Raw genomic sequence first — 10,716 nt, 5'->3', positions numbered from 1 at the left:
TCTTGTCAATATGTGATCTGTACACCATCGGTACACATCACAACGCGCGACAACCCGTTCCATGATCCCCGCTGTATCACATCAAAGCATCCCATCATCCCTCATCAACTCTATTGCCTGACCACCACGCAAACACCACGCAAACAAGGCCAACACCAAACCACCACTCACTTCCAACTACCAACCTCATCATCTCATTCATATCTCTCGTTCGTTCCGGAAATCATGTTGCTCGTGGACTTTGTCAATTGGCTCAATCAAAATCACCCAAAACTCGCCAATTGTCTTACCCTTCCGATGCTCATGCAATTCGTCACTCTGGCCGCCGAGGTGTACTCGCGCGCCCACCAAGCCCTAAAACTGTCCTCCAGCGATACCCAAATCCTACCATTCCTTGAGCTGGCCTTGCAGCTACAAATCGAACCTACGGATTACGAAGCTCTCTGGAACCTCACGTTTGCCTCACTACCCGCCGCCCACCTCGATCCAGTTGCTCTCATTCGTTTGCACGGGCTTCATGGGCCTCTAACCACAAAGGTTCACGAACGATACTTCATCCCGCCTATCTCTCAGTGCATAAACTGTAACCAACCTTCCGGGCACAGCCTTCATCAACGACCTCGTGTGGATGGCTACGTCTACGATATTGACGGGATTCACTCGGCGCAGTTTCACGACTGGAAATGTTTTGGTACGCTGCCAAAGCTTGGACAGCAAACTATTCACGTTAATTGACCAAACTCTCAATGCATGTCTAGATTGCAAAACATATTATCGGGCATCGTACTACAAATGGAACGGGTCCAGAATATACTATACTGAGGACCAAGGTGCCGATTCACTATGGTACCAGGTGCATTGCCACTTTGGCTTCACTCATCGGCTCGCAAACTACTTTTGGCAATCGCAGATGCTCGCCCAGTAAGTGCAATCACTTTAATGTCGCTCTGCAACTATTGCGGGATTATTTGGCTGACCAGAATCTACATACTTGTTCACGAAGTACGTCTCACTTTAATCTACTTAATCTATTCAACCTTACACATTTCAATAGTCAGCAAGTACCAACCCACACAGCGGCTCAATCTTTCTCTCCGAAGTTGTCACAAGAAATGGTTGGCGACGCCGTCGATCTCTTCAGTTTATTACGGCGTTGCAATCGACGCGGTGCCGTTCTATACCTCCCCGACGAGGGAGAGCAAGAGGATCGCTTGATCCCAGCCATGATTCGCGAGTTGCATTATATAGCAAATAAAGGGTCCAAGTACCGAGACCACGTTTGCTCTTTCTGCGTCAAAGAGGTAGATGTTGAGCATGAAGGAACTTCAGGTATAAAGGGTAAGTAGGCTTTCACTGCAATTGCGCACTTGAAAGCCAATTGGTTCGCTTGCTGATACCCACACTTCAATCCAGCTATTCGGGCAGTCGTGACGGACGGGCTAACCATCGGACACTGGCGGTGCACGGCTTCCTCAGCACAACTCGAAGAACTCGCGCACCGAGCTGGAGCTCCACCACCCAATGGACCTTGCCTAAACCAGATACCAAAGGTAAACTCACAATTCTGTCTGGAGCATGCTACCAGCTTGCAAGGCTGGTGCGAGGCGCAACCCTGCACCGCTCTTGCTGTCAAAGGTTCGAAAACGTGCTCAAACCCAGCCCATGTCGACGCCATGGCGGCATTCGAAATTTGGAAGAAGAAGGCCTTCAACCTCAAATCAATGCTCAATCGCCCTGGATCAAATCTCTCTTCAGACTCTCGTGGTGGGCGCGAGGTTTGGATTTAGGGCGCGCCCAGCGCGCCTTTTGAATCTTTTCAAAGGCGCGCCTATAGTGGGGGCGTCAAGGGCGCGCCTTTTGAGTACGTAAAATCGAAAAAAATGGAAAAAAACTAAAAAAAAATCAAAAAAATCAAAAAGGGACAAAAAAACTGTCGAAACTGTTGCAAGGGGAAGCCTGAGGATGAATTCTTGCAGATATTTATTACTTGGATGGAGAACAATGGAAATTTTCAAAATTGAATATTGTAACTTTACAATACTGGCATTGAGCAAGCCTGCGGTTTTTGGTGCCGTGTTGATTTTTTCGACATAAGGGAACCTTTCCATCAGTTTCCAAAGTTTACAGTTGGTGAAATCCACTCAGATGGTGTCTTGGTATTGTCCTTTGGCATGAATGGAGGTGGTGGGGTGTAAGAAAACAGCGAGAAAGCCCAAAAACGGCAGAACAGGCTGAAAGGGCGCGCCCACCCCATATTTCAACTTTTGGGGCGCGCCCTCACGCCTACGCCCGGGCGCGCCTCAAAGGCGCGCTTTTCACGCCACGCCCACCACGAGACTTCAGACCCTTCGGTACATCTGAACCCAGACACCTTGGAAATCATTGACTTGGACGGACTCCATCAGGCTGACGAGTCCAATAGGGCCCATGAAGCAGCCCGCGATGGTGGAACGGTGTGGTGATCAATTTATGTGATCAATTAAAAAATTCACAATTACCAGTTTACCAGTTTATTAGCAGGATTCAGCAGGAAAGAAAATTCGAAATGGAGGTTTTTGATCAATTGAAGCTCTTGTAGGCTTATGTATTGGTCATTAGGTCAACATTACATCATTTTATTTCACATTATATATTAAGATCATTATAGTTTACTTACAAATTTATTACAAAAAGAAAGAAAGAAAAACATAAGAAAAATTCGAAATTATAGGTATAAAGGTTGGAAAATGGTTTTTAGGTTAGTAAAAATAAAGTTATGGGTATTATGAGGTTAGAATATGAAAGAACAACATTATATGATACTATGACAATTTTAATCTTCAAGGTTGATAAGTAGAAACAGAAGTTATTAGGAAAAAAGCACTTTTTCGAAGTTGGTAAACAAGAGGTACACGTGTAGTTTGGTTGTGTAATAGTGGTAGTGATGGAATTTAAGGTTGCCAAGAGGATTTTCCGGGATTTTTAAGGCTATAGATGATGATGTCATATTACATGAGCAAGAAAAAGATAGTAGTAGCTGTGAAAAGTGAAGAAAATGGGTGAAATTCGTGGAAAATGGAGGTTTTCAGCTAATTACATATGTCAAATGACGTCAGAATAGGTTGGTAGATGGCTCATTCAACGCAGAAGAGTGGATTACATAATGTACAAACTTTAAATCATTAGTAACGGAGGTGTGTGTAAAAAGTTATAAGGCAAATAAAGAATTGGTGTGAATCTCGAATTTACAGTCACAAGTCATATGTAACACTAAAAACCTTAACTTCACAACTCAATATCTTACTCATCACTCATCAGAAGTAGGTCATGTAGGTGTCAGAAATGATCAGTAACACGTGGGCTACAAGATGCACTTTAGTAATCAAAAATTGGAGCACATCTGAAAAAATTCGTAATCTCAAAAATTGGTTTTCAGCTAGTTTACAAGGAAAAAATCACCTGTATTCATCATAAGAAGTGCTGTACATCATATTATTGCGTCATTGATCACTTTTAGCTGTGAAAATTACATCATTTATTAGTAACAAAACCATTACATTGCGTCATCATAGGGTTTTTAGGGAATTTTGGGCGGATTTGATTGGTTTTGAGGCTGTTGACCATTGTAAAAGTTCTAGTACATTGTTATATATACTTTGAGAGGGTTTTGGGACTGTTGTTCCCCTTTTTTTTTCTTTATCATTTACGCCATTATTATTTTGTTTATCATCATAAACTTATTTTAATAGTACCTGTTCACTTAAATACGCCCTTTATTACAGTTATAAAGAGAAATTTACTTTAGTTTTATATTCATAAAGACTTATTGGGAATAATATCAATCAGATATTGCTTATTTTTTTTCAGTTATCAATTGGGAATAACACTATAGCAGTGTTGATAGTAATACAAAGTGTGCTTTTGAAGTTAAAATTACGTGTGAAGTTATATTTCTCTGGTGCCTTATCAGTACTCAATACAACAGAGCTCTTTCTGATTGTGTTGTTTTAGAAGAGCAGTCCTTAGACAACTTCTACTAGTCATTTTATTAGTAGATTATCCTCTTCCAGCTCTGTATAACCCTTGTTGGGTTATAAGTTCTACAACGGCCAAACCCAAAGGAACACCGTGCTTGAGCCGTAGTCGGACTCATAACAATCAACTGATCGTTGGGACCTGTGGAATCATTTTGGCAAGACAGACGTTCTACAATTTGGAGGCACCTAGTGCCCTCAGGGTAAGTTTGCATCTCTATACAGCAGGTGACCAGATGCGAACTAATCATCTCGGTCTCGGTTCTCGCAGGACTACCTCATCGACACCTTCGGTGACAATATGCCCGAGGTCATATTTTATGACAATGCCTGTAATTTGCTCTGGGTCATCCACAACGGCGACATTGACCCCTCAGCGTTTGAAGAGACAATCATTCCAGTCGACCCTTTCCACCATCGCGCGCACGCCGAAAGTGATGGATTCTGTCGCATGTACAATGATCCAAAACTGTTTCCAGACTTACAAGAAAACGGCTCTTGGTGTTTCAACTCTTCTGCCGGTGAGTTAAGTAACATTTGGTATGGTGGCTATGCTTCCATGTGCCGCAACATGCAAGCCACCCGTTATGAATTCTTCCTCGAAGAAATGGTGGAGTATCGCAATGATTGGCTAAGTGCGGCACTAGCATGTCGTGAGAATATTAAATTCATTGGCTTTGGCAAGGTGTAGTTACATAGCCCTCGTAAGTTTTGGGACCTTACCCTCTGGAGATCATGATTTCATAACTGATCTATCACTATCTATCAACCATCCAGCCGCTCGCCTGCTGAATTGAGGATTGTGCTTTTAGGCTGCATTTCTTGGGGCGAATTCGTGTGGAAAGATTTGTCTTTGTAATACATGTCATATTTGATGGTGCAATATGTTTGGAAAAGATTATTTTAGAAATACTAGTTACATTTAATGGTTGGTGCGAAATCTTTTGGAAGCATGATTATTCAAATAATCAGGTGAGCAGTTGAATGAAACAAAGTAACTGTCCCAAAATGAGGTGAGGTGAACCTCCCCAAGCATGTGCATAGTAGTAAATTGTCCTCGGCACTGTTCTTTCCACGTGCCTATCCGCCCAAGGGTGCCTATCCTCCCTTGGGCGAATAGGCCCCTTTTTGGTTTTCCTCTTTCAAGCGGTCATAGTATATGGGTATACGCTAGTGACTATAAGGAAAGAAGAAAAAACAATTTTTGAAGCGTTCAATCCTTTTTTCTTCTTTCATGGATGTATCATGGTGAGACCTTTTGGAGGCGCAGTAGGCGCATCATGGGCCTACGGGGTAACTCACTGTTGCGCACACTGATAGTCTTCATTTTATTTACCAGAGGTGATCTGGTAATTAACAAAATGTGAGGAGGTAATAGTTCCTCAAACCCTCGTTGTTCAATGTACGAGTCAAGGCGGATCGGGAATTCAATGCAATGACTAAGAATTGGTATGGCCAAGTTGCCATATCAGTTGATCTGTACACACCAAATGGAAATATACACACTAATTACAATGGGGTGCATATAGGGGGGACTGCATCAAAGGATGATCAAGGAGCACGGTAGGTATTAACCTTGAGGGTTAACAGGAGGTAGGCCCACGGGGTAATAATGAGGTGGCCTGATTAACCCAATGGAATCACACATGGCACCACAGACATGAGTAGAGGAGAATAGCTGCAATCCTCCCGTGTAAGTGTTTTGTAAGAACCAAAGCCAACTACAACAGTCAAGGAAAAGGAACATTCAGTATATGTGTTCATTCAGTCAAAAGTAAGCAAACATACGTATTATCCATGATGTTAACATCAGTAATAACGCCATTGACACCCCGGAACCCACAGACTAGTGCTTGTCGGCCGTGATATTCATAGGTCCAGTGCGTAAAGCATTCGAAAAGGCAGCCAAGGAAACTGTTGGCTTTGTTGCGGGGGGCGAACTCACAATCAGATGTGATGTATTTAGGTTCGCCTCCATGCAAGCTCTCACGCAAGTTATACCAACGTATCATTTGCTCGCCCAGGTGGTTGGTCTCGAATTTCTTACGCAAAACTACATTCTGGACAATCTGAACATTCGAAAACGCCGTCAGATTGTTTCAAAGCTAGTACTTTCAGCTTGTGATGACTCACATGCAGCGCTGCAAGAATCACCGTTTGTCGAGGGGTCAATATAGCCGCTCCTCGAACCACTTTCTTGAATTTTTTGAGCAGGCTGGAGGCGTGTCCTAAAATCTGAGCAAATCAAAAGTGATCACCCATGGCGTTATCCTCAGGCTTGAGAGCACAGACTTCCATTGGAATGGAGTCATAAGCACGATGCCACATCGCTGAGAAGAGGGATCAACCGTCCCAAGGATAGCGTGAAACATTGTCCACATCGATGTCGACCACTTTACATGTCCACTTATGGCCAAAGACGTCTGAAGGTGTGCTGGGTATATCTTCCCGTTGAACCAGCCCGAATACAAGATCGTGTTGACCCTCATAGTTTTCGGCGGTGGCTGGATCGTCGAACGGTAGGGCGTGCCAACCAAGATTCTCGGATTCAATGAAACGCTTTGGAGAAACTGGGTTGCACGCAACCCAGTTGGGGGTGATCAGCATACGAAGCTTTGAAAATAAGTAGGAAAACCAAACTGACCAAATCCCAAGGTTTTGACCAAACTCATTGTGAACTAATGGTCAAGTGCTCGTTTCGTTTTTCAAGTATAAGAGTGGAACAAATGGAATGAGTCGGAGGGGAGGGAGACAAGATGCTCGAGGGAAGGTGTAACAAGTTGGACCGAAAGAGGCAAAGGGCAAGAAAAACAGAGAAAATGGAGAGGGAAAGGGGAATCTAGGACCTACCTTGCTCGGTGGTTATAAGGTTACCCACGCGCTTCAGAAGAAATAACGCCTTGGCGACGGTCAGGGGTTGGGCCAAAAGCACTATGGTTCATTTTCATGAGGATATCAACCGGGCTGACAGTCCTAATAGTCTATTACATGGCACAAACAGGGGTACTGAAGGATCACAAATGAACAAACTAGGAACGTTGACTTATGTCAACTTCATTGCAGTATGACACGCACTCATGGTCGTTAATCATCAGTCGCTCTCGTCTGAGGAGGTGTCCAAGGCGCGTTCTTCGGCGGTCAGTGTGTCCTTGGCCTTGGTGGACCTTTTGCGTTTAGAAGACTGGCCAGCTGGTCCAGCTGCTGTAGGAGTAGTTTGAGTGGCATCGTCTTTGATGCCAAGTTGGGTTTTTTCTTTTGGCGGACCGGGCAAAGAGCAGACTGTGTTGTACTCTGACTGGAAATGCGGTCGGGTCTGAGCGACAGTGAGGTTGTGCATCGTGTGTTCGCCTCGCTCTGTGAAATCTTTTGCCCATTGGACCATTCTTTCATATCCGACTAGTTTGACCCAACCCACATAATGGTAGACGGTTTTTTTTGAAAATCGATATTCGCTACCGAAACGCACATGCCACAGTTGGATACGAGCCTTACGACGAGGAGGAATGCCGGCTGAAATGAACCAATCGAGTAATGAAGAGACCAATAATTCTTTGCCTGGCCACTCTTTTAAACTCCCATAATGTTCCGGTTCTTGCGGATGTAAGTCAGAGTGAGAGGGCTTCACGTCGAGCTGCGAAAAGCATAGACTGAAGTCAGTTGAAAGTCAAACGTGAGTGGATGCAGATGGGATATTCGGATTGCACAGACCTTGTCGACCTGCGAAATGCATTGATTGAAGTCAGTAAAAAGTGAAACGTGAGTATATGCAGAGCACAGACCTCTTCAGCTGGGTTACCTAGAAGACTAGATGCCGGGGTAGATGGCATTTCACTCCAAGGCTGTAACGATTGTTGATGAGTCTCTTCATCGGAGTCCGAGTCGAACAACAAACAGATGGGTTCAGCCCTGGTACCTTTAGTTGCATTTGGGGGGACGCGATTCGGAAATCGAGCGTTTTGAATAGAGCCGGTTTGGACGTTGGCATTGGCGACTGAACCGGTGGAAATTTGTGTTTGTGGGACGTTTGAGTCGGTCGACTCAATTTTGATTTGAGGTACCAGGGGTTTAACCAATTGAAATCCCTCAAGTTTTTCTTGAAGCTCGAGGCTGAGGGACGACCGCTCGTGGGGTAAGCATATCACAAGATTTTTGACCGTCTCGATGTAGGTATGAGGAATGTCCACGCCAAGTTCACGCTTTCGGGGTGAGAGAAATCAAAATCGACCAAGAAACACCGTTTTAAGTCAATGTTCCATGGACTTACCCAGTTTCTGATTTCTTCGTCCCATACAACAAGGTGACCATTCCATGCCTGCCCGGCTGCGGCTTGGGTGTCACACATTAGGCTTGGGGAATCGCTGAAGACGGCGACGGGCCAGTCGTTGAATAATTGGGATATTACGGGGTTTGAAGAGCCCTGCAAACATCTTTGTGAGCTGTGGAACCGCGTAATGCCAAATGAGACAGTATGAGATTCACTTACGCGGGTGACAAAGTGGAGGCTCACTACCTTTGATCGATCAATACCCTGATTGCGAACAGCGTCATTGGAAAAGGCCGGATTGGGCACTCTGGGCGTGGCTGGAGTAACGTTGAGACGAGCGCGAGCTAGGACTAGAAGTCCTTCGTCATTGACCATGTGCCCAACTCGTCGAACACTCTGGGCGCACTGAGCTGGTAAGAGTTTGGGTCGTTTGGCAACCGGTGGATTGGGAGGTGGCGCAAGTCGTGCAGGGGTAGCTGTGGCAGACGGATTGGTCGCTGGTTGAGGCGGAGGTGCCTTGACCCTGTGGACATAGCAGCCGCCGGCGGGAGTGAAGGCCACACAACACTATGTAAGTCATGGTGGTTAGTGTGCAGATCAAATCCATATGTGAGAACCTAATTACTAACCGATTTGCAAAATCGGTGAGTACAGCCAGTATGACCTGTCTTCTTGTGCCCCTTCGCTGTTGGGCCGATGTGGGGGCGCGCACAGTCAATGGCTGGGGCAATTCGATTAAGTCAATTGTTGGAGCCAGACGGCTCGCTCGTCTGTGCTACACCGGTTCGAGGGGCAAGGGGCATCCCGTGGACGTTGACTTGGGGTCCGTGGGCAGAAGCATCGAACGGAATAGGGTAGGTGGCACCGGCGTTGATCAACGCGATCTCGTGACGAAGTTGGTTGAGCTTAAAAGTGCGGACGTAATGCTTGATTGTTGGGCACTGTGGTGGGGAACGACATTAGGGAACGACATTAGCGGCTGGTCGTCAACGCGGAGGTCCAAAGCTGAAAGGATTATATTGAGGCCCACGATCACATTGATGGTGTCCTTAGTTTCGTCTTTGCTCGAAGGGTAGATCAGCAAAGTGGTGTTGGATGGTGGACACTCTGGACAAGCAAGTCCAACGGGCGTGCCATGGGCCGGGATCGGTATCGTGGGGAACGAGGGCAGTCGACGGTATTTGGCACCAATGTAAGGGTTTAACACCATCTCTTCTAACGGTGTGGATGTGGATGAGACGCTTCGAAGGAAATAAAAATTGCGCTGATGGAGACATCGTGGAGGTTGACGAGGTTGTGTAAGGGTCGCGTTTCAAGTGAAAAAATTTTACTGATGAAAAAAAAGGGAAGTAAAGGGGGTTTTGTATGGATACGCGTGGACCTATGGGTTGATGGAGGTGCGACCATCAGGGCTAGGAGGCCGGCGCGCAGCAATTCAGGACCGGGTTCGTTATGCTACAAGCATCCGGAAAATTACAGTATGTTTGTGCTGGGTTCTGTATTTTGACCTGAGAATTCTCACTGAGAATTCTCAGAAATTATCCAGAACCCGGATGCTCCCGCAACATGCGTTGCGGGCAGTACTCTGATAGATACATATGAACAGTGGGGGGAATTTTCAAAAACATCTCGTCTGTGTCGTGTTTGGCCCGGATCAAAACATGGACATACTGCCCGACGGGCATGACTCAATTGTTCGAGGGCAGGGGGAAGTATGGGAAAGAAATCAAGCCTGTTGTGGCTGGTTTTTTGTTGGTCATGATGAGATTGTACCATAGCATGTAAGTTGGGGACAAAGGACATAGAAATACGCTTAGAGTTAAACAATAGAAAATATTGCGTTTGGGAATCGCGTGCAAAGGGCGGCCAAAGACGAACAGGGCAAGTTGAGCAAAAAGGTGATGGTCATTTTGCAAGTGAAATTGAGTAACATGTCTATTCCTCATCTTCTTCACCGGCCTCTTCACCAGCATCAGCCTTCTTTGCCCGTTTCCTCTTGACACGTCCAGCTCTTGATCCACCGTAAGGACTGGTGAGGGCAAAGTCAATGTGTTTTTGACTGTCGAGTCGTACAACAAAAGAGGGAACGTTGACAATCTGTTTACCGACACGGATGTGACGTTGACGGATGAGGACTCGAGCGTGATGGATGGATTTGGCCAATCCAGACTTGAAAACCTGGGTTTGGAGACGGCGTTCCATGAAGTCCTCGATCTGATGAAGTGCAAAGTGATGGATTGAGCATAGATGATCAGAACCCATCCGTGTAGTGTGGAAGAGGGTACTCATGAATATCGAGTACAAACCTTCAAGGCCAACACGTAATCCAATCTCATCCTGGCTTCATCCAACACACCAATTCGGACTAATCGACGGATCAAAGCGTTTCCTTCGAACAGCCTCTTGGGGTCCTTGTCTTCAAGTTTCAAGAGTTCACGA

At 45.6% G+C, this 10,716-nt stretch overlaps 3 protein-coding genes across 3 annotated transcripts; all 3 read right to left on the bottom strand.

The window, feature by feature from the left end:
* Positions 1-5,583: 5,583 nt before the first annotated feature.
* MELLADRAFT_114382 (uncharacterized protein) lies at positions 5,584-6,685 on the bottom strand (the record flags this gene model as incomplete). Its single annotated transcript, XM_007419279.1, has 6 exons — positions 5,584-5,734; positions 5,802-5,934; positions 5,959-6,082; positions 6,147-6,241; positions 6,362-6,583; positions 6,658-6,685. The coding sequence occupies 6 exons, from the start codon at positions 6,683-6,685 to the stop codon at positions 5,584-5,586; spliced, it is 753 nt and encodes a 250-aa protein (XP_007419341.1).
* Positions 6,686-7,104: 419 nt separating this feature from the next.
* MELLADRAFT_70032 (uncharacterized protein) lies at positions 7,105-9,487 on the bottom strand (the record flags this gene model as incomplete). Its single annotated transcript, XM_007419278.1, has 7 exons — positions 7,105-7,644; positions 7,722-7,730; positions 7,793-8,209; positions 8,278-8,844; positions 8,907-8,998; positions 9,059-9,218; positions 9,308-9,487. 7 exons carry the CDS (start codon positions 9,485-9,487, stop codon positions 7,105-7,107), a joined length of 1,965 nt encoding a protein of 654 aa, XP_007419340.1.
* Positions 9,488-10,212: 725 nt separating this feature from the next.
* Positions 10,213-10,715, bottom strand: MELLADRAFT_41264 (uncharacterized protein; the record flags this gene model as incomplete). Its single annotated transcript, XM_007419277.1, has 2 exons — positions 10,213-10,491; positions 10,584-10,715. Coding segments are annotated over 2 exons (411 nt in total), but the record flags the coding sequence as incomplete, so codon positions are not given.
* Position 10,716: the final 1 nt, after the last annotated feature.

Source organism: Melampsora larici-populina, assembly GCF_000204055.1.
Source record: "Melampsora larici-populina 98AG31 unplaced genomic scaffold MELLAscaffold_153, whole genome shotgun sequence".
Classification (NCBI taxonomy): domain Eukaryota; kingdom Fungi; phylum Basidiomycota; class Pucciniomycetes; order Pucciniales; family Melampsoraceae; genus Melampsora; species Melampsora laricis-populina.
This window is presented reverse-complemented; position numbering and strand designations above follow the sequence as displayed.